At 39.2% G+C, this 22,761-nt stretch overlaps 3 gene segments (V, D, J or C); all 3 read left to right on the plus strand.

The window, feature by feature from the left end:
• Window positions 1–851: 851 nt before the first annotated feature.
• Window positions 852–14,019, plus strand: LOC124991430 (immunoglobulin lambda variable 6-57-like). The segment is given in 3 exon segments: window positions 852–989; window positions 1,110–1,444; window positions 13,828–14,019. Coding segments are annotated over 3 exon segments (573 nt in total).
• Window positions 14,020–16,797: 2,778 nt separating this feature from the next.
• LOC124991431 (immunoglobulin lambda variable 8-61-like) lies at window positions 16,798–17,290 on the plus strand. The segment is given in 2 exon segments: window positions 16,798–16,871; window positions 16,971–17,290. Coding segments are annotated over 2 exon segments (366 nt in total).
• Window positions 17,291–21,166: 3,876 nt separating this feature from the next.
• On the plus strand, window positions 21,167–21,708 carry LOC124991432 (immunoglobulin lambda variable 1-40-like). The segment is given in 2 exon segments: window positions 21,167–21,248; window positions 21,359–21,708. Coding segments are annotated over 2 exon segments (408 nt in total).
• The last annotated feature ends 1,053 nt before the right edge of the window (window positions 21,709–22,761 follow it).

The raw sequence follows: 22,761 nt of genomic DNA on the forward strand, positions 1-22,761 counted from the left end.
CCAAAACAACCTTATTTCCCAGCTAGATTAAAACAAACTTGTCTCCCAGCTAAACTGAGGGCACCATGATTTGCCAGACTTTAACCTTCAGAACAAACATGTTACTAGATTTTCTGAGAAACCACCCCCACCATGAACTCCAGTGTTTAACAGTGAAAAGTTTTTACTATTATTAAAGGACAAAGAAATCAACTTATAGTTAATATTTAGTCTATTCAATTTCATATAATGGCAGACTACAATCTTATTCTGATTCTCAAAGAATTAGACTAAACATAGGAAAAGCACAAATTATATTTATGACGAACCTAAATGTTTTTATTATGTAAAGTATCTCTAGAATCAACTATTGGAACTAGGAAAGCAACAAAGGCTAAACACCACATCCAAGCTCAGAGGAATGCCTCTTTATCCATCTATTATTATAGTAAAGTAATCACAGGCTCCTTTAAACTCGAGCACAGTTACAATTGTTTATTTTCATATTTTATTTATGTACTACTGCCAAATTTTCATTGTGCACTATTTTGTGTCCCAATACAGTAAAACCTTCCCAATGTTTTCCCGATAAGTTTCTAAATGATATATTGATTATTAATATTAAAAAGCAACTACACATGGAGACATGCCATGCCTATGGCCCCCAAGAGGGAGGAGGATCAACAGAACCATGTCAAGTGTCGGATCCTCTATTCTAACAGACCATGTCAAGCGTTGGAGTGGCAGGGAATAGACGTGGCATGAGCCCTCCCTTCTCCTACTTTTAGTTTCCATTTCTCAGAAAGAGCTAAGCTGAGGTTAAAGGAGAGCTCTGCACAGCCTCCAGAAAGGAAGAGATTTGCATAGAGAAGTCTACTCATAGAATCACAAGGACAGATAAGAAGGGTTGGTGGGCTCAGGCCTGGCTGAGGGCTCAGGAAGCAGAGTCTGGGGCATCGTTACCATGGCCTGGGCTCACGTTCTTTTCATATTCCTCGTTCACTACACAGGTGGCTGTCTATAGGGGGTTCTTGGAGGGCACCTAGGCTGTCACCTAGGATGATCTCACTCCTTCCTGGGAAGAAGGATCTGATCTGATCTCACTGATCTGTGTTGCTTTCTTCTTTCAGGGTGTTGGGCCCAGTTTTTATTGACTCAGTCCCGCTCTGTGTCAGCGTCTCCCGGGGAGACAGTCACCATCTCCTGTCTCCGCGACAGTGGCAATATTGCAAGCAACTATGTATACTGGTACCAACAGCGTCCGGGCAGTGCTCCCAGCACTGTGATCTATGATGATAATGAAAGACCCTCTGGGGTTCCTGATCGGTTCTCAGGCTCCATTGACAGCTCCTCCAACACAGCCTCCCTGATTATCGCTGATCTGCAGATTGAGGATGAGGCTGACTACTACTGTCAGTCTTACGATGGTAGCAATAATCACACAGTGATCCAGACACATGGGGAAGTGAGACAAAAACTCCCTAGAGTGTCCTCAGCCTGGGTTAACCCTGAATATGTTCTAACAGTGAAGTTTGCTCCCTACTGTCTCCCCTTTGAATGGTGGAGGTGTAATTGTCTCTTCATGATGTCCTCATTGTTCCTTCCAAACACCAGTTTCTCCTTCAATATCTTGATGACTTAATCTTCTCATACATTCAAAATCAATCCCTGGAAGACATGTAAGTTAAAACAGGGATTTTTTTTAAATTCATTTTTATTGTAAACAAATGGGATATATCTTGTTTCTCTGTTTGTACATGAAGTAGAGGCATACCATTTGTGTAATCATATATTTATCCAGGGTAATAGTTTTTGATTCATTCTGCTATTTTTTCCTCACCCCCACCCCTCTTATCCCTCTATAGAGTCCCTCCTTCCTCCATTCTTGCCCCCTTCCCACCCCCTATATGTGTCATCATCCGCTTATCGGCGAGATCATTCGTCCTTTGGTTTTTTGAGATTGGCTTATCTCACTTAGCATGATATTCTCCAACTTCATCCATTTGCCTGCAAAAGCCATAATTTTATTATTCTTTATGACTGAGTAATATTCCATGGTATATATATATACCACAGTTTCTTTATCCATTCATCAATTGAGGGGCATCTAGGTTGGTTCCACAATCTGGATGTTGTGAATTGAGCAGCTATGAACATTGTTGTGGCTGTATCTCTGTACTACGCTGATTTTAAGTCCTTTGGGTATAGGCTGAGGAGTGGGATAGCTGGTTCAAATGGTGGGTCCATTCCGAGTTTTCTAAGGAATCTCCACACTGCTTTCCAGAATGGTTGTACTAATTTGCAGCCCCACCAGCCATGTATGAGTGTACCTTTTCCCCCACATCCTCTCCAACAGCTGTTGTTGCTTGTATTCTTGATAATCGCCATTCTAATTGGGGTGATATGGAATCTTAGGATAGTTTTCATTTGCATTTCTCTTATTACTAGAGATGTTGAACATTTTTTCATATATCTGTTGATTGCTTGTAGATCTTCTTCTGTGAAGTGTCTGTTTATATCCTTAGCCCTTTTGTTGATTGGGTTATTTGTATTCTTGTGTAGAATTTTTTGAGTTCTTTATAGATTCTGGAAATTAGTGCTCTATCTGAAGTATGAGTGGCAAAGATTTTCTCCCACTCTGTACACTCTCTTCACATTGCAGATAGTTTCCTTTGCTGAGAGAAAGCTTTTTAGTTTGAATCTATTCCAGTTATTGATTCTTGCTTTTATTTCTTGAGCTATGGGAGTCCTGTTAAGGAAGTCTGATCCTAAGTCAACATGTTGAAGATTTGGACCTACTTTTCCTTCTATAAGATGCAGGGTCTCTGGTCTGATTTCAAAGTCCTTGATCCATTGTTGAATTTTGTGCAGGGTGAGAGATAGGGGTTTATTATCATTCTGTTGCATATGGATTTCCAGTTTTCCCAGCACCATTTGTTGAAGAGGCTATCTTTTCTCCATTACATATTTTTGGCCCCTTTGTCTAGTATGAGAAAATTGTATTTATTTGGGTTTGTGTCCAGGTCCTCTATTCTGTACCATTGATCTACCTGTCTATTTTGGTGCCAATACCATGCTGTTTTTGTTAGTATTGCTCTGCAGTATAGTTGAAGGTCTGAGATTGCAATATCCCCTGCTTCACTCTACTTGCTAAGGATTGCTTTAGCTATGCTGGGTTTCTTATTCTTCCAGATGAATTTTATGATTGCTTGCTCTATTTCTGTAAAGTCCATCATTGGGATTGTAATTGGAATTGCGTTGAATCTGTATAGCACTTTTGGTAGTATGACCATTTTGACAATATTACTTCTGCCTATCCAAGAACATGACAGATCTTTCCATCTTCTAAGGTTTTCTTTAATTTCTTTCTTTAGAGTTCTGTAGTTCTCATTGTAGAGGTCTTTCACCTCTTTTGTTAGATTGATTCCCAAGTATTTTATTTTTTTTTGAAGCTATTGTGAATGGGGTAGTTTTTCTAAATTCTCTTTCTGAAGATTCATCACTTATGTATAAAAATGCATTGGATTTATGAGCATTAATCTTATATCCTGCTACTTTACTAAATTCACTTATGAGTTCTAAAAGTTTTCTGGTGGAATTTTCTAGTTCCTTTTAATATATAATCATGTCATCATCAAATAGGGATAGTTTGAGTTCTTCTTTTCCTATTCGTATCCTTTTAATTTCTTTGGTCTGTCTAATTGCTCTGACTACAGTTTTAAGGACAATGTTGAATAGAAGTGGTGAAAGAGGGCATCCCTGCCTTGTTCTAGTTTTTAGGGGGAATGATTTCAGTTTTTCACCATTTAGAATGATATTAGCCGTGGGCTTTGCATATATGGCCTTTACAATGTTAAGGAATGCTCCCACTATCCCTATTTTTTCTAGTGTTTTGAGCATGAGGGGGTGCTATATTTTATCGAATGCTTTTTCTGCATCTATTGAAATAATCATGTGATTCTTGACTTTAAGTCTATCGTTATAGTGAATTACATTTATTGATTTCGGGATGTTGAACCAACCTTGCATCCCTGGGATAAAACCTACTTGATTGTGGTGCACTATCTTTTTAATATATTTTTGTATGTGATTTGCTAAGATTTTGTTGAGAATTGTTGCATCAATGTTCATTAAGAATATTGGTCTGAAATTTTCTTTCCTCAATGTGTCTCTGTCTGGTTTAGGTATCAGGGTGATATTGACTTAATAGAGTTTGGGAGGGTTCCCTCCTCTTCTATTTCATGAAATACTTTGAGAAGTATTGGAATGAGCTATTCTTTAAAGGTTTTGTAGAACTTGGCTAAGAATCCATCTGATCCTGGACTTTTCTTTGTTGGTAGGCTTTTGATGACTTCTTCTATTTCATTACTTGAAATTGATCTATCTAAATTGTGTATGTTCTCCTCGTTCAGTTTAGGTACTTCATATGTCTCTAGAAACCTGTCGATGTCTTGGATATTTTCTATTTTGTTGGAGTATTGATTTTCAAAATAGCTTCTAATTATGTTTTGTATTTCAGTCATGTCTGTTGTGATATTTCCTTGTTCATTCCGAATTTTAGTAATTTGAGTTTTCTCTCTCCTTCTCTTTGTTAGTGTGGCTAAGGGTTTATCAATTTTGTTTATTTTTTCAAAGAACCAACTATTTATTTTGTTAATTTTTTCGATTGTTTCTTTTGTTTCAATTTCGTTGATTTCAGTTCTAATTTTTACTATTTCCTGTGTTCTACTACTTTTGGTGTTGCTCTGTTCTTTTTCTAGGGCTTTGAGCCATAGTGTCAGGTCGTTTATTTGTTGATTTTTTCTTCTTTTATTGAATGCGCTCCATGAAAGAAATTTTCCTCTAAGAACTGCTTTCATAGTGTCCCAGAGATTTTTATATGTTGTTTCTTTGTTCTCATTTACCTCTAAGAATTTTTTAATTTCCTTCCTGATGTCTTGTGTTATCCATTCATCATACAATAGCGTATTATTTAATCTCCAGGTGTTGGAGTAGTTTCTGTTTTTTACTCTTTCATTTATTTCTAATTTCAATCCATTATGATCTGATAGAATACAAGGTAGTATCTCTATCTTCTTGTATTTGCTAACAGAAGCTTTGTGGCATAAAATATGGTCTATTTTAGAGAAGGATCCATGTGCTGCTCAGAAGAAAGTGTATTTGCTCTTTGTTGGATGGTATATTTTATAAATGTTTGTTAAGTCTAAATTATTGATTGTGTTTTTGAGAGTTATGGTTTCTTTGTTCAATTTTTGTTTGTAGGATCTGTCCAGTGGTGAGAGAGGTTTGTTAAAATCGCCTTGTATTATTGTGTTGTGGTCTATTTGATTTCTGGCATTGAGAAGGATTTGTTTGACATATATGGATGAGCCACTGTTTGGGGCATAGGTAATTATGATTTTTATGTCTTGCTAGTTTATGCTTCCCTTTAGCAGTATGAAATGTCCTTCTTTATCCCTTCTGACTAACTTTGGCTTGAAGTCCACATTATCTGGTATGAGGATGGATACTCTGGCTTTTTTGCTGTGTCTATGTGCACGGTGTGTTTTTCCCCATCCTTTCACCTTTAGTCTGTGGGTATCTCTTTCTATGAGATGAGTCTTTTGCAGGCAGCAAATTGTTGGATCTTTCCTTTTAATACAATCTGCCAGTCTATGTCTTTTGATTGATGAGTTCAGGCCATTAACATTCAGGGTTATTATTGAGATATGATTTGTATTTCCGGTCATTTGGCTCATTTTTGTTTTTTGACACGACTTCATTTCTCCTTTATTTGGCTGTTCCTTTAGGATAGTTCCTCCCTTTGCTGATTTACATCATTGTTTTTCATCTCTTCCTCATGGAATATTTTGCTGAGAATGTTCTGTAATGCTGGCTTTCTTTTTGTAAATTCTTTTCGCTTTTGTTTATCATGGAAGGATTTTATTTCGTTGTCAAATCTGAAGGTTTGTTTTGCTGGGTATAAGATTCTTGATTGGCATCCGTTTTCTTTCAGAGATTGAAAAATGTTGTTCCAGTCCCTTCTAGCTTTTAGGATCTGGACTGAAAAATCTGCTGATATCCGTATTGGTTTCCCCCTGAATATAATTTGATTCTTTTCTCTCGCGGCCTTTAAAATTCTGTCTTTATTTTGTTTGTTAGGTATTTTCATTATAATGTGCCTTGGTGTGGGTCTATTGTAATTTTGTGTATTTGGAGTCCTATAAGCCTCTTGTACTTGATTTTCCATTTCATTCTTCAGATTTGGGAAATTTTCTGATATTATTTCGTTGAATAGATTGTTCATTCCTTTGGTTTGTTTCTCTAAGCCTTCCTCAATCCCAATAATTCTTAAATTTGACCTTTTCATGATATCCCATAGTTCTTGTAGATTCTGTTCATGTTTTCTTACTGTCTTCTCTGTTTGGTAAACTTTGTTTTAAAGATTAAATATTTTTTCTTCGATATCTGAGGTTCTGTCTTCCAGGTGTTCTATCCTATTTGTTATGCTTTCTATAGAGTTCTTAATTTGGTTTATTGTTTCTTTCATTTCAAGGATTTCTGTTTTTTTTTTAATATCTCTAACTCTTTATTGAAATGATATTTTTCTTCCTGTATTTGCTCTTTTAACTGTCGATTGGTGTGATCATTCAATGCCTGCATTTTCCCTTTCATCTCTTCCTTCAATGCCTGCATTTGCTCTTTCATCACCTCGTTTGCTTCCCTGATCATTTTGATTATGTACATTCTGAACTCCCTTTCTGACATTTCTTCTGCCATGCTGTCATTGAATATTATTGCTATACCATCTAGGTTTTTTTTGGAACATTTTCTTCCCTTGTTTTCTCATATTGCTGAGGTATCTATCCCTCTAGTAGTGAAACTCTGGGATATTGCAGATTTCCTCTATTGACTAATATTGTCTCTGTAGATTTCCAATAACTCTCCTCTTAGCCTTTAGTAACCTGAAGTCTTGGAGGAACTTGATAATGTGGTGCTCCACTAGGAAGCTGGCCTTCTTGGGGTGGTGGCCTTTAGGTGGGGTGTATTCCCTGAGTTGGCTCTGAGTTGGTCCTGAGTCTCTCAATACCTCTTCTTCTTGGCTTCTGGGTCTTGTCACAGGTCCTCTAGCCTGCTGTAGGTGTCTCAGGAAGGGAGTTGCCCTTCCAATGATGATGGCCATGCCCTCAGGAGTAATTCAAAATGCCTACAACAGCCTATAAAGAAGTCTCTGGCTGACTCTATTATGGTGACAAACCTTGACTTGGTGGTTGGGCAGGGTTGTTCAGTGGTGCTGTCTGTATTTGGCCTGGTGGTTGGGCAGGTTGGCTACCCACTGCCTAGCTCTGCAAGGCAGGCTGGTTGGGTGCCCACCTGCTACCTCCGCGATGCTAGCGGCCTGACTCGTGCATCAGCTTGCTCCGCCACTACGACCAAACAATGATGGCATCGACCTAGGTGCAGGAGTCAGGCGGGGTCGCTCAGTTATGATGTCTGTCCTCGGCTTGCTGGCTGGGTGAGTTCTAAAACAGGGATTCTGAACAACAATTCTATTAATATTTTTTGTTGGGAACTGTCCTGCATGTGATAAAATGTTCAGCAGCATCACTATCTTATAATCACTCAATTCTATTAACAATCTTCCTTCAATTTTTACAACAAAATAGTTCTAAATATTGCCAAAAGTTCCCTTCCAGGAAGTAAAATCAGCATTGGTTGAGAATACTCAATTCAAGAGCTTGTCCTCAGTTATATGACACTGGTGGCTTTGAATCTTGTTTATGCCATTCATTGGTAAAATGGGTAGGTTTTTATATCTCTGAGCTTCTGGTCCCCATCTGTAGAGCAAATTAATAGCACAGATTTCAAATGAATATTCTGAAAATTGCATAGTGTTCTAGGTAACACTGTGGGTCCTTGTCCCCAGGAAGAAGCCTACATGGTGTTCTGTCACAAGACGGAGGCGCCAACCAGAATCCTTAGGAACTAGGGCCCCATCCCCGTCCTGTGTTCTGCGAACAGGATGTTCTCCTGTGGTTGGTAAAACAGTTCTGTGGCTTGTGAGCCTGTCACCTCCTAGGTTCGCAGAATTGCTTGTTACTTTCTGTTACCGACCTGTTATCTGCCAAATAGGCTAGTAACTGCTTATGCAAGATTTGACCTTTAGGATCTATAGCTAGCTCAAATGCAAGCATATAAAAGACATTGTTACACGCAATAAAGACAGAAGCAGCTTCCTTGTGACAAACGCTCCATCTCCCTTGAATAAAACTCTTCTCCTCAGATCTTTGTTCAGAGACAGAGTTCCTTTCCTCATTGTTGCTTGGTGTTGCAGACTAGGAGAGTGCAACATACGATGAACCTTTGCAAACTAAGACAGTGCAACGGTAACAGGAGAATAAATTCTGTGCTAACTAATGTTATAGAAGCCCCAAGGAAGTTGTATGATATAGTATATATCTCAGACTAGATGTTCTTATAATATTTCAAATATTTGTACAATGCACATGGAAATGGATGAAACCATTCATCCAAGTGACATAAAAGCTATGAAGAATGTGCTACCACATGGATGAACTTGAAAATTTATGCTGGGAGTAAGCAAAACACAAAAGATCTCACATTGTATGATTGCATTGAGAAGAAATACTAAAATGCTTAAATTTATAGAGGAAGAAAATAGAAATTATACTCAAAATTTGTCACAGCTGAAGGTGAGAGGGATGACATTGAGAATGGGAAACAGAACTATTTGAAAAAATAAAATAGGTTGATAAAAGGTCGATAAAAGTTGATGGTTTCTCAGTTCCTTGGTGGCATGAAGTCAACTAAGTGCAGCTGAGGTGTTTGTAAAAGTCACTCTTTTCATTTACCTTTTGAAATAAACTGAAGAGAACAAAGTGGTGCTGATTTTAAGTCACCTGAAGGCCAGAATGACAGCCTCTTTGATCCCCATCACCTCCTAGAGCATCTGCATCTGATAAGCTTAACAGAACCCCATATGCACACCTGTGACAGTCTCAGGTGGGTCAGAAAGTCTATGTTCTGGTGGCAAAAAAGGACAAGGGGCCATTAGGGGTTATCTTAGCCATCCCCATAGGGTGACTCTGGCCCTGCTAGTTGGGAAGTCCTTCAGAAAGATGGAAGGTAGCTGAGAAAACAGTGAGTTGCCTCCCCCTTGTTTGGAGATGATGACAGCTGCCAGGACCTCCCAAGATCCAAGGCCATCAAGGGCCAGTTTCATTCATTCTCAAAGACCTGGTTCAGGTAAAATCCTCATCTTCTTCTTCATCAGGAATCCAAATAATCAGGAAAGAGGAAAATATTTGACTGTAGACAATTTTCCTTCACTGGGTCTTCTGGAGAATTAAAAAGAATCAGACTCCATGCTGGAGTCTCAGGGGGCTGAATTCTAGAGTTCCCATCACATGACCTGCTTCTTTCTTCATCCTCCTCCTCCGTCTTTGCACAGGTAGGGCCTGACCTGTCTGAGGTGGAGGACTCAATGCAGGTTCCTAGTCCTTCTATGTTATGTTTCTACTCATGTGTATCATTGTTTTCTCTGTGTCTCCCCTCTGGTGTCTGAGACCCAGGTAGGGATGTCACTGAACAAGACCTCATGATAGAATGCCACAATCACCTGCACTGAAGTAGCAACATGTTGTCAACCGGGGCACAGCTTGGTAGCTGCACCTGCTGGCACATTTTTCCTAGACTCTTGTTCCTTAGGAACAAATTGCATTCGGATTTTTTAAAAAGATTCTTTCACTCCTGGTTTGTCAGTTGCCCTCCTTATTTCTTGGTTCCAGTCTGGAATGATGCTACTTATTACCATTTAAATTTATCACTTTGAAACGACATTAAATCCCATTGGCTTCATCTCCTCTCTTCACACTGTGAGCATAGTGGTGCATTGAACCATGGGAAGATGTAGGTTGATCACTTGGTGGACAATACTGGGTGTTTGAAGGAGGTCTTAGTTAATGGTGTCTTTTAAGCTGGGACCACTAGTGCAACTCAATTATGATTAGAATTACTTATCTAATACACACACAACACACACACACACAACACACACACACACACACACACACACACACACACACACACACACACCAGTTCTAAACCTTGGTTTTAAACTGCTCGTTTCTGTTTGGATTATAGGCAAGATTTATATTGATTTAGAAAGACATTAAAGAAAAAGGATCCCTGCCTCCTGCTTTTTGTCCTTATTTTAGTCTAGCTTCTGCTTATGAGAGAAAACTTGACTTTCCTGGTCTGGTTTATATCACTTATCATGATGTTTTCCAATTCCATCTATTTACCAGAAAATGCCATAATTTCATTCATTTCTATGAATGAATAAACTCCATTATGTGTATATACCTTTTATTTTCTTTCTTTTATCCATTTGACAGATGATAGGCATCTGAGCTGATTCCACAACATGGCTATTATAAATTGTGTTGCTATAAACATTGGTGTGGCTGGGGGGAAATCTCATGAAAATAGAAGAGAAATCAGTGAAAAGAACAAGGGGTAAAGGGGCAGGAGAGGGACTGGAAAAGGGAGGAACAGTGGAATGAAATTGACCAAACTATCCTTCGTACACATATGAATACACCACAGTGAATTTCACCTTTATGTATATCTATAATGCACTAATTTAAAGAGAACTAAAAACAAGTAAAAAAAAAAAAAAAAAAAAAAAAGACCAAGAGAGGAAAGGAAATGGGGAGGCAGAAGGTAAGGGAAAGGGAAAATACTGGGCACTGAATTAGAGAAAATTATATCCCATGCTTATATAATTATGTCAAAATGAACCCCAATATTATGTATAATTATATTAAACAATGCACTAATAAAATTTTTAAAAGAACAAGGAAGCTAGAAATATTTACTTAATTTCTGATTTATTGCCATAAAGGGACTTATCAAATGTAATGCCTAGAATAGGTGGAGTTCTGTACCCACATTCAATCTTTTCAAAACAACCTTTCAAGTTTAAATAATCATGAGTTATGCTGAGTATCTAAAATTACACTTCAGATTGTTCTCTTCCTGCCATCCCTACCTCTGCAACAGTGATTCCCAAGCAAAACTTCTTTAAGTTTCAGGACAACTGACTCTTCAGTTGTGCCCCTAGGGCTTCACCTATGCCAGTTCCTACAGGTCCTTCAAAATAGGTATTTGAGGACCATTAAAGGATGCCATGGGGACACAGAGAGAGTTACCTTCCCAGTGAGGGTTTGCGTGAAGCATCTGAGGCAAAGAAGCCTGACCCAAGTGGTGATAACTAATGTGACATCTTCAGGATTAATGGCCATATACCATAAGGATGGATGAAGGAATAATGTTCTTGCTATTGCCAATAGCATTTGCTGAGAATAGAAGAAAATTAAATTTGGTTCTTCATCATAGTAACTAGGAGAACTTGCTCTTGACCTCAGTGTGCAGTGGGTAGAAGGTCAGGAGAAGAAACTGGAGATAATTCTCCATAAGAAGAAGGAAGGGTGTGGACAGATGATTAACTTGACACTCTTCAAGAATGTGCACTTGACTGTAGAGGTCTTATGGAAACACCAAAGTATGTTCATCTGGTACCAAGGAGAGGTTTCAAGATTCAGTGCAGAATGGATTGAAGGGAAAATTGAGGCAATACCTGGGACAGCGTGACTAGTTAGGCAACAAAGGTGATCCATTATGGGGAAACAGTGATGTTTTCTGCTAGACTCCTGATGTGGAAAAAATGGAAAAGAAGCAGGGTGAAATCAGCATGAAGGTGTTATGGGAAAACTTGAAGTCAAGAGTGTCTGTTGGGCATCTCAGGGGTCATTTAAGATGACTCCTGATGTGTTTTGGGGAGTTTGGATGAATCCTTACAACCCATTAGAATATTGGGCACTTAAATCTTAATTTTCTGGCCAAATATTTGACATTGATTTTTACAGTTATCTGTGAAGAGGAAAATGATTTGTGGAAATTGAAGGGATATAGAAGGTCTGACAAGGAATTTTTATTTTGTAATTATATTTGCTTAAGAGTTTGAAGAAGTTTTAAGCTAAGTATGTACTTGTGTAAGATCAACAATCTCATAAGCAGAGTGATTGACCACTGAGTTTGAGTTTAAGCAATGTGTTCATGAGTGACCTGGAGGAAAAAACAGTCTCATCCCAAAGGCACATGGAAAGACTGGTCTCCAAGTGTTCCTCATATTGGGATTGTAAGAGACCTTCTGCAGAGACGGGGGTCCTTTCCCTGAATTCTCTGAAAGCCTGGAGGATGAGTTCGCCAAGCCACCAGGAGGCACCATAGAGCTGGTGTGTGAGGCATCACCAGTGTCTCCAGGTTATAGAACAAACTGATTATTCACAATTTAGTTGAAACAGTCATGTGCCTGAATGTCCCCTATTATTTCTCATGATTTCTTCATGATTCCTCACCCTGTTTTTCTCTTGTAAGCCACTTCCTGTCACACCCTGATGGTGTCTTTACTCAGTATAGTAGAGAAAGGAACTGAAACAGGAAGAGAACAACATTTGGGTCACAAAAACTCTGTCCCCAGGGAATTAGAGGAGTCAGGTGTTAACAATGAAATCCATGAAATAGAACTGCAGGAGACAGAACTCTGAGGGAATTTACTATGACTGAGTTCATTATGTATTATTATATACATAATCAGGTGGCTGATGCTTGGTTCACAGAAAGTAACCATGAAGAGACCCTCATGACTGCCACTTCCCCATGGTCTACAGGCGCTAGGTCAGTTGTAGCTCAACATCATAATTATCTATCATTGTGCTCCCACTTCTAAGGACTTGCTTGTGGTCAGTTGTACCATCCATTTCCACTGTCTGAAGCCTGGTTATAAAGTCTGCCCCGCCAGCCACACTGTGATTTATGATTATACTGCTGCCCGAAACCATCATACCTCAGTGAGAAAACACAAACCATGACGGTAGAGAGTATTTAGCTCCCAGGGTTCTGAGACTAATCCTGGCATTTCAGTTCTGGAAACATGAGTCTGATGATTGTGGGATCATCACTGCTTCTCAGGAGAGGACAGTAAGGTTCTTACACATGCATAAGGATCACCCATTTTCTATTGCCTAACTTACTGCTACCCTGTCAACATCATCCCAAAGACATTACTGCCTTTAGCACTGGATAAATAAATGGATAAATAAATCCCAAACTGGTTCTTTGGAAAGACAAACAAAATAGATAAACCTTAAAAAAAAAAAAAAGCAGAAAGCATTCATTCCCTGATAATAGTATATTCTCATAGTGAAACCAGACATCTGAAGTCAAGGTCTTAGAGTACAGTGAGGGAGAACACAACAGGAGATGCTCAGAAAAGCAGCAACCCGAAAATAAATAAACCTGTAAGAGGAACACAGGCAGAATTACCTCCACTTATGACCTCTGCTGGGCTTTAGGTTTAAACTCTGTTGGAAAGGTTCATACCCTGTCAAATACTATAGCTTGATCCAACCTACCTTTAATGTGCTCAGAATACTTACATTAGCAAAATCACCTAGTACAAAACCTATTTTATGATAAAGTGTTGAATATCACTTGTAACTTATTAAATACAGATCACTATATTTAATTAAAAAAAAAAAGGTTCATAGACTGGGAATGACCCAAAATACCTGGTTGGAGCAAAGTCAAATACCAGGTAATTCTGAAACCAGGTAGTTCTGAAATAATTGGTAACATAAACAGAGCATTTAGAGTTCTGGAGACAATTTGAAATGAAAAAATAAAAAAGTCTCAGCATAATACACCAGGGTGGTTTACTGTTAGGGCAATAAAATCAGAAAGTTCCATTTCCTAGTAGGGTTTTCACTCTGGAATTTCTGCCAGGTTATGAGAAGATTAAAGACCCAGGATCAGAGGCCAGCAGGGGGCAATGTTGGAGAACTAATGACATTACAGGGCTCTGCCCCAGACCACAAAGGGAAATACTTGCTTCACAACCCTATGCAGAAGGTGCCTCATCAAAGTGTGACTTTCCTGTACCTGGGGCCCAGGAGCCTCATGAGCACTGAGATCTGACCCATACTCTTGCTTCCTATTGCATCCTCCATCCCTCATGGATAGATTGTTCAGGCCTATTTTCCAGGCAGAATGGAAGAATGGTCACACAGCAGGAAGAAATTTAGATGAAGAGAGAAGAAGACTGTCTTGAGAGAAAATGAGAAGAAATCAGACAAGAGTAGTTCTCAATATTGACAATAAGAAATCAGCAAGCCCATTTAATTTATGAACAAAACTGCAAAAATTCTGTTTGAGTATTAGTTGACTTTGTTTTAATAAACAACGTAGACAATACAGAGTACATCTAAAGGAAAAAGAAGCTTATTTTTGTTCATGGATATGGAAGTTTACGCCTGGGATAAGTAGCCCCATGTGTTTGGGACACTGGCAAAGAATGATGAGATGGGGAAGGATGAGCCAAAGTGAGTCCTCACATCTTAAGCCTGGAAGCTAGAGAGAGGGAGAAGAGAGAGGGAGGGAGAAAGAGAGAGAGAGAGAGAGAGAGAGAGAGGGACAGAGATAGGGCGGTATAAAACCACCATTTTGTGGAAATGTCTCCAATGACCTAAGGCCCTCTCACAAGGCCTTACCACCTCTCACAAGGAACTATCACCAGGTAGTACCTCCTGGTACTAACACCCTGGGATGATGCCTCTATATATGGACCTCGAACTGGACACTCAAATTACACCCACAGTTTATCAGTATGTTAGGAAGTAGAATTCATGTTAGACTGAGAAAGACTTATCTTGACCAACAGGAAGGATTTGGGTTGAAAATAGAACTTTTTTTTTCTTGAGGTCTATGAAGGATACTGAACATGGACATTGAAGGGTGGTCAGGTATACGAGTTATAAGACAATGTCAGTTGTCAGAATCAGGGAGATAGCCTCTAAGTTCTCAGAAGTGCGACTAGAGTCATTGTACGGGTGAAAGATGGAATCACAGAACCCACTTCAATGGGACTTCAATGGGACTAATCAATACGGTTTGTTAAGGTCCTTCAGGGATAAAACGCACAGCCCATATTAAACTTTTACCTGAATCAAGCCATATCACCTCCATCCACAAGGGAGCTGCTTTTGTTTCTCTGACATGAGCTCTGGCTACCCCAGGGTCTTCTCTATCCCTAGGTTTCCTATTCCTCATTTTTCCTGTCACTCTTTATTGCTAAGTGAACATTCCAGGAGAAAAACTGTTGATTCATGTTACCTTGAGAATGTCTGAGGCAATGTCAGAGGAAGTACAGGGCTCACTGCAGAGGTTAGGGTTACTTCCTGGTCACTAAGATTTCCTAATTCATCTATTCAAATATTCATATTTGAATATGTGGTGAATAGTTTAACCCATTGTTTTTCCTGTTTTACATTACATCTGAATAATTTGTCATTTTCTTTCAGTGAGTTTTAATGTAAATGATGAAAACAGACTATTAAGGTTTTGTATATTAAAATAGCACTTCTATTTCTTTCTCACTTAAATTTAAGATCATCTTCTTTACCTTTGTATTACAAACGCAAATACATAATCAAATCTGTGTACAGACACTCTATCAGATACTTTTGACTACTGACTGTAACTTATTTTAAAATGAATCTTTAGTCCTAATGTGTGTGGATCTCTTAAAACATAAAATAATGAATGATTTGGAACAAAAGAATAATAATAAAAATTTATTAAATTTTTTATTAAATTTACTTTAATTAAAATTATTAAATAATTATGACCAATTTACAAAATGTATTTAATTTGGAGTTATGAAAGCCATTTTTAAAAAGAAAATATTATTTCACAAAGAAGTGGAGGAGTTTCATTTTCTGAACTTCCTAAATATCCTCATCTAACATTTCTAATCATCTTCAAAAGTGTAAGTGTCTTCAAATGGTGGAGATATTCACACTAATTTGATCAGAACTCTTCTCTTTTTAAAAAAAATATTATTTGTTCTAATTAGTTGTACATGATAGTAGAATGCATTTATATATTTTGGGAAATCATACATAAATTGTACTTTCTAATTTTTCTGATTGTACAAATTGTAGGATCACATCGATCATTCTCAATTTTATTTTCAAAATGATGAACATGGTTTCCTTTTTTCTCATTTTCTGATAGTGAGAATTTCTCTCAAATTCTGCAGTTCACTTGTGCTAAAGCCATAGAGTTGATGACTTCTTAGAGTGGAGGCAGGTGGCATCCCAAGCCTTGTGGGGCTGCTGTTTGTGTCTGCGATCTCAACCCTGGGCTCCACTGAGGCTGCATGAGACAGTTTTCAGGACTCAGTCAGTGGGAGACCTCTGTCTCTGCAAGTGGTCAGGCAGTTCCCCACAAACCCAACTCTGGAGTGTCAAAATGGGATCCATGCCAAGAAAGAAGTGTCTGACTGTTAACTCAAGGGGGAACAACAATCATTTACTGGACAGGAAAGAAATGTTCACTAGGAAGGGCTGGGTTTGTATTAAAATAGATAAACTAGGTAGACATGGAGAATTCACCTTGTTTTGATTCCATCTCTGCCTTTCAAGAGATTACATTTATACCTGAGATGAAGCAGTGTGATGAAGCTGATCTCGTCAAAGACATCAACTACAACTCATGTGTCTCTGTCCCCCCTGTAGTCACTGGTCTATGTGAGTGCCCAGCATCTGCTTCTTTCATCATCTCCTCCAGGGACATCAGGATGAACATTGGGGCAGGAAGAGAAAGGAAGTTTGATTTGCATGAAAAACCTCCCTCTGGGCCTGAAGAAGCATTAAAATGCCCCGAGGACATCAAACTCAAAGTAAGGAGTGTAAGGACACCAAGTACTTGTCAGGATCCCACAATGGCCCAGATGATGGCTCTCCTGGTGCTCCTCTCTTATGGTTCAGGTCAGGGGAAGGGAACTTCATCCCTGGGGTGCCTACATAACAGAAATGTCTGAGGGACCTTTGCTTCATAACAGTAACTGTCTCTCTTATTGGTTTTAGTGGTGGATTCTCAGACCACGGTGATCCAGGAGCCCTCACTCTCTGTGTCTCCAGGTGGGACTGTGACTCTCACCTGTGGACTTAGCTCCGGGTCAGTCTCTACGGGTCACTACCCCGACTGGTACCAGCAGACACCAGGACGTGCTCCCCACACACTCATCTACAACACAAACTCCCGTCCCTCTGGGGTCTCTGATCGATTCTCTGGTTCCATCCTTGGAAACAAAGCTGCCCTCACCATCACAGGGGTTCAGACTGATGATGAAGCTGATTATTACTGTGCACTCTATATGGGTGAAGACATTTACACAGTGATCTAAACCCATGGGGAAGTACAACCAAAACCACTTCATGTTCTCAGAATGTCTCATGCTTTACAGGGTGGAGAGAGACTGATAGGGAGAAAATGTTCAGCACTTCCATGGGAAGATGCTGCTGCATGGCTCCTTGTCCTACCAGTGGTTCATGCCAGAAGCCTCACCCGCTACCTCCCAGTGTGTATCCATTTCTCAGTGCCTCCTCCCACCCTAGGCTTCCACTCTCCCTGTTTGGTTGGGACAATGAGCAGAGGAGCTCATCTCCAAATAGGTGACCATCAGGAAGAGTCAGAGAATCTTCCCCTCTTCTCATTTAAACCTCTTCTCATTTAAAATATTAACAAATGATGGTAAGTCCTTTCTCATACATTGATTTGATAATGGAGATCAAATTAGTACTTAATTTACTTTTAGATTATAAAAGCAAAATTGCTTTGATAATTTTGTTATGATTATAACATAACATAATTTTGCTTTTATATTTGTTATGAAACTATTTGTGGGGATTTATGATTAATATGCAGACTCACCATCCATGTCTAAGTTACTCCCATATTTCAACTGACATTCCCTAAAACAATCAGATTTAAAAATAACAAGTCATTGCAAAGAACAATGATCTAATTTCATACTGTAGCCAAAAGATGGGAAGTATTTCTACAAATCGTTCTTTTAAGCATATTTCAGTGGGTCACATGATTATCTCGTATCTGCATTACTAGAAACTCCCATTGAAGATTGACTTTCAAACACTCTCCTTTCATCCACTGAGCTTCCTCTCCTGATGAAGGACCAAATGTACATGACTGAAGGTTCTACCTGGACGTGAACGGGTCCTCTTGCACTCATCATTGGCTGAGCAGAAGGAAAAACGTGTGAAAATTCAGTCTGAGTTGGTTTTCTGCTTTCTCCATAGAAAATGATATTATAAACTGTTATGTTGAGGTAATACACAATGATAAGGAAAGGAAACACTATGTAGGCTAAGTTCCTGATATGTGTTTGTTATTGCTATGTTATGTTGCTTTTGTAAACTTTAAAAAATCTGTTTAACACTTGGTGATTTAAATAAATAATACAACTTCTAAAAAGTCAGGAATATGAAGGAAAATTAACCCCACAACAATGCAGGCACAGAACAATTTCTCCAGAGTATTTGCGAGTCCAAAAACAGCAATTTGGTGGGGCTCTCAGTCTTCAAAGCATAGAAACTCCTGGCAAACCCGAAGTGTTTCCTTCAGTATAGAGAATATATCAGGTGGAATCTGTGGCATCCCCATGTACCCCTAAAGTTAGTTGTTGTGCCCAGTGCATTCTGGGAAAAACAGTCCAGAGGGAGGGTATGTGTGAGAAATGGATAATCAAAAGAAAACTCTGTATATGCTGGTGGATTTGGGTATAGTCATTAAGAAGAGGAGAATTAAACTTCCTGATCTGGAGTGGAGTAGAGAAGACCTTTTTGTCTCACTCTTTTTGAATTGAAGGGCAAGTGGAACTTGGCCTGTTAAAACAAAGAATCTACAAATAAACAGTCACTGCAGTTGAGAGAACCATGTGAAAGTGGAGAAGTGAATTTTCATTAAAACTAAAGAAAATCTCAAGAGGACCTATATCGCCTATTCCTCACAGATAGAGGAAGGATGGAAGAAAGGAAGAAATAATGATTAAATGTTAATATGTAAAATTTTTATAAATATGAATGAATTGATAATGTACACATTCCACGTATAATTTATTTTTAAGTAATCTATTAAACATAAAATGGAAATTATATTTTTCAATCTCTATACTATCATTTTCATAAACATGAAAAATATCAGATCCCACGATGTACCCACTGAAATAAATATAATTTCTTGATTTTTAATCCTGTCTATATCTAATTACATATAGACATATATATAGATTTATATATAGACATATATACACATATACCTAAATTGTGCTGGAGTTGAAAAGTACCAACCTACTATGGTTGACCCTAGAATGGCACTTGTTGCCTATCTTGAGATTTGGAACTGTCAAAACTATGAAAAAAGTTTCAATGTTTTTAGCAATTATTGAAAGCAAATTAAAACTAAATTGAGATTCCATCTCACTCTAGTCAAAATGGCAATTATCAAGAATACAAGCAACAATAAATGATGGAGAAGATGAGGGAAAAATGGTACACTCATATATGGCTGGTGGCATTGCCACTTGGTGCAACCACTCTGGAAAGCAGTATGGAGATTTATCAGAAAACTTGAAAACTTGGAATGGAAACACCATTTGACCCAGTTATCCCACTCCTGTGTTTATATACACAGGATTTAAAATCTGCATACTATGGTGATTCTGCCACATCAATGTCTATAGCAGCTTAATTCACAATAGCTAAATTGTGGAGCCAGACTAGGTGCCCTTCAACAGATAAATGGATAAAGAAAATGGACTATACACACAATGGAATACAACTTATCCATAAAAAGAAATGAATTTATGGTATTTGCCAGTAAATTGATGGAACTAGAGACTATCCTGCTAACTGAAATAAGCCAATCTCAAAAAGCCAAGGCTTAATATTCTCTCTGATATGTGGATGCTAGCTCATAATAAGGGCAGGACGATAGGGAAGAATAGAAGTGTTTTTGATTAGATAAGGTGGAATGAAAGGAAGGGAGGGGGAATGGGAATAGGAAAGGTAGTAGAATGAATTGGACATACTTTCCTATGTGCATATATGAATACACGACCAATGTAATTCTACATCATGTACAACCAGAAGAATGGGAAGATGTATTCCATATATGTACAGTATTTCAAAATACATTCTATGGCTATCTATAACTAATAAGAAGAAATAAAATACAAAATAAAATTTAAAAGTTTTTAAAAATTCAGAATGTTATTTACTTCCTCAGCTGGAACCATGGAACCCTTGTGAAATACATTGAATCACATTGAACAAATATGAACAAAAGGCTGATACTCATGCCCACACCACCTGTATCCTTGCCAGTGCCTAGGAGACAGTGAATTCCCATCCATGTCTAAAGACATTCATGAGTCCTTTCAGGGTCTCCAGTCCCTGTGGCATTCCATGAAGTCAATGGTGGATGAAGTGCTGTATGGCTGTGACTGACCCATAGTCACAAACCTCAGTCTCACTTGCTGACAATAAGAGTCACAAACATGTGAACTGAGAAAGCTTGAAAACATGCATGCAAGTATCTTCTAAATGGCATCAAATAGCAACACATAAGATTTACAATAGAATTCCTTGCCAAGTCCATGGTGAAAGGACCTTTGGACCAAAACATTTTGTTGTGGATAAAATAGATAGTACCCTGCAGGCTAATAAAACCAGAAACTTTATGTTTACCTGCTTACTTCTGATCTAAGAAGCATTTATATCAAAGATGCCAGCTCAGTCCTGTACAGGGAAGAGTCAAATGAACTATGCATATTCCCCATGATGAGTCTGAGGAAAGCAAGAAGGCTGCTCAGAGGTAATGGGGTGGCCACCTGAGGGGCTCACTGGCAGAGTCAGAGGGGATGTAGGACTGTGTCAGGGGCTCTGATCACAATGTCACCCAGTGATGTGTATGGGCATGGACAACAGGGGGCGCTGAAGACCAGTTAAGAGGCATCAGTAACCAGAACTGTCATGAGCCACCTGGCCCTGCCTGATCTTCCTTGTTAGGATCTTCCCACATCCCTGAGCCAACACAACTCCACCCCTGCACACCCACTTGACATCTTTATGTACAGGAGTATGACACAGGGCTCAGGGTGCAATAGAAATCCTGGAGGAACCTAATTTGCATGAATAGACCCTCCCCTTCTCACAGTATGAAGAGGGCAAGGGAGAGACTTGAGGGAACCTCTGCTCAACTTCAGGAACAGAAGGCAGAGCTCAGGATGACCTTCACCACAGCCTGGTCTTGTCTCCTCCTGTCATTCCTTGTTCAGTGCACAGGTGACATGATGTGGAGGAGGGATAGGGTCTGGGAGTTCTCTGATATGGGCCCTGGTTCTCCTTTTGTTTCTAGACAAAAATCACCATCTCTGTTTCTCTCCCATTTCCAGGGTCCTGGGCCCAGCTGACTCAGCCGCCCTCACTGTCTGGGACTCCAGGACAGAAGGTCACCATCTCCTGCATTGGAAGCAGCACCAATATTGGGAATGGCTATTATGCGCACTGGTATCAGCAGCTCCCAGGAATGGCTCCCAAACTCCTCATCTATAGTAATAGCAATAGACCCTCAGGGATCCCTGATCGCTTCTCAGGCTCCAGATCTGGCAGCTCTGCTTCACTGACCATTGCTGGACTCCAGCCTGAGGATGAGGCTGACTATTTCTGTCAGTCTTATGATAAAAGCCTCAATGCTAACACAGTGCTCCAGTCTCATGGGGAAGTAAGAGAAGAACCCCTTTAGCATCTGCCAGGAGCACAATCACCATGCAGCATTGCTCAGGCCTGGCCTTTGGCTGCAGATGCTACCACTACTATAGGCCCAGCTGAATCTGCTGGTATTTCTCTGAATGAGGAGCCTCTTCTCTTCTGTCCTCAGAGTCATTCACAGCAGCATGCTCCTAGGAAAATGTCTCCACGTAAACAGAAATTCCTCCTCCTTTTCAGCTTGAGGAGTTGAACAGGATGCTGTGGTCTCTTTGCCCTGAAGCTCAGGTGAGGAGGCAGCCAGTGCAACCCTGATCATCTCAGACTTGACCTCTGATGGGCAATTCTGTGACTCCATCATTTATTGTTCCCTATTTCCAGGAATTCTAGAGCTGAATTATCTTCTCCTTAGCCCTTGTTGTGTATGTTTATAATTAATCTTTTAGCCCAAATTCATATAAGTTTTCTAACATGAAATATTTGACAGATAATTACGCACACATGAGTGAAAACTTTGAACGATTTTGAGATATTTTCACACCTTTGTGAAAATCTGCAGAATCAGGCCAAGGAATCCATCCCCCACCCACAAGCCTTCTTTGCCATTTGGAAATTCTCCAACATCTCTGCTCACAGAACCTCCCAGGCAACAATCCATTCTTCTCTCTGTGACTATTGGTCAGGTTTATTTTTATATATCTTTTATATTTGGAAACCCACAGCAGATAATCTTTCTTGAATGACTTCTTCCACTCTAAATATTCCTCTTGAGACCCTTCCACATTGTGTTTAGTTTCCCTTGATTCTACTGAAAACACATCATGTCCTCTGATGGACACTTCACTCTGATCATGTGAGTATTAAAATTTTACTTTACAACTACATCAGTATAGAGAGCAATAAAATCCAGCTTTCATTCTATTCACTGTATTACTGATTTGATCTAAGATCTTTTCTTCAAATATTGATGGAAAATGAGCAGAAATCCTATTCCCTATTCCTTTTTTTTTTTTTTTTTAATCTGCTCTCTGTTCACTGGGCTCAGCATTTCCTCATCTGGCTTGTGGGCAGGACAAGCTGGGCCCTTCCT

This window comes from Sciurus carolinensis, chromosome 8 (assembly GCF_902686445.1).
Source record: "Sciurus carolinensis chromosome 8, mSciCar1.2, whole genome shotgun sequence".
Classification (NCBI taxonomy): domain Eukaryota; kingdom Metazoa; phylum Chordata; class Mammalia; order Rodentia; family Sciuridae; genus Sciurus; species Sciurus carolinensis.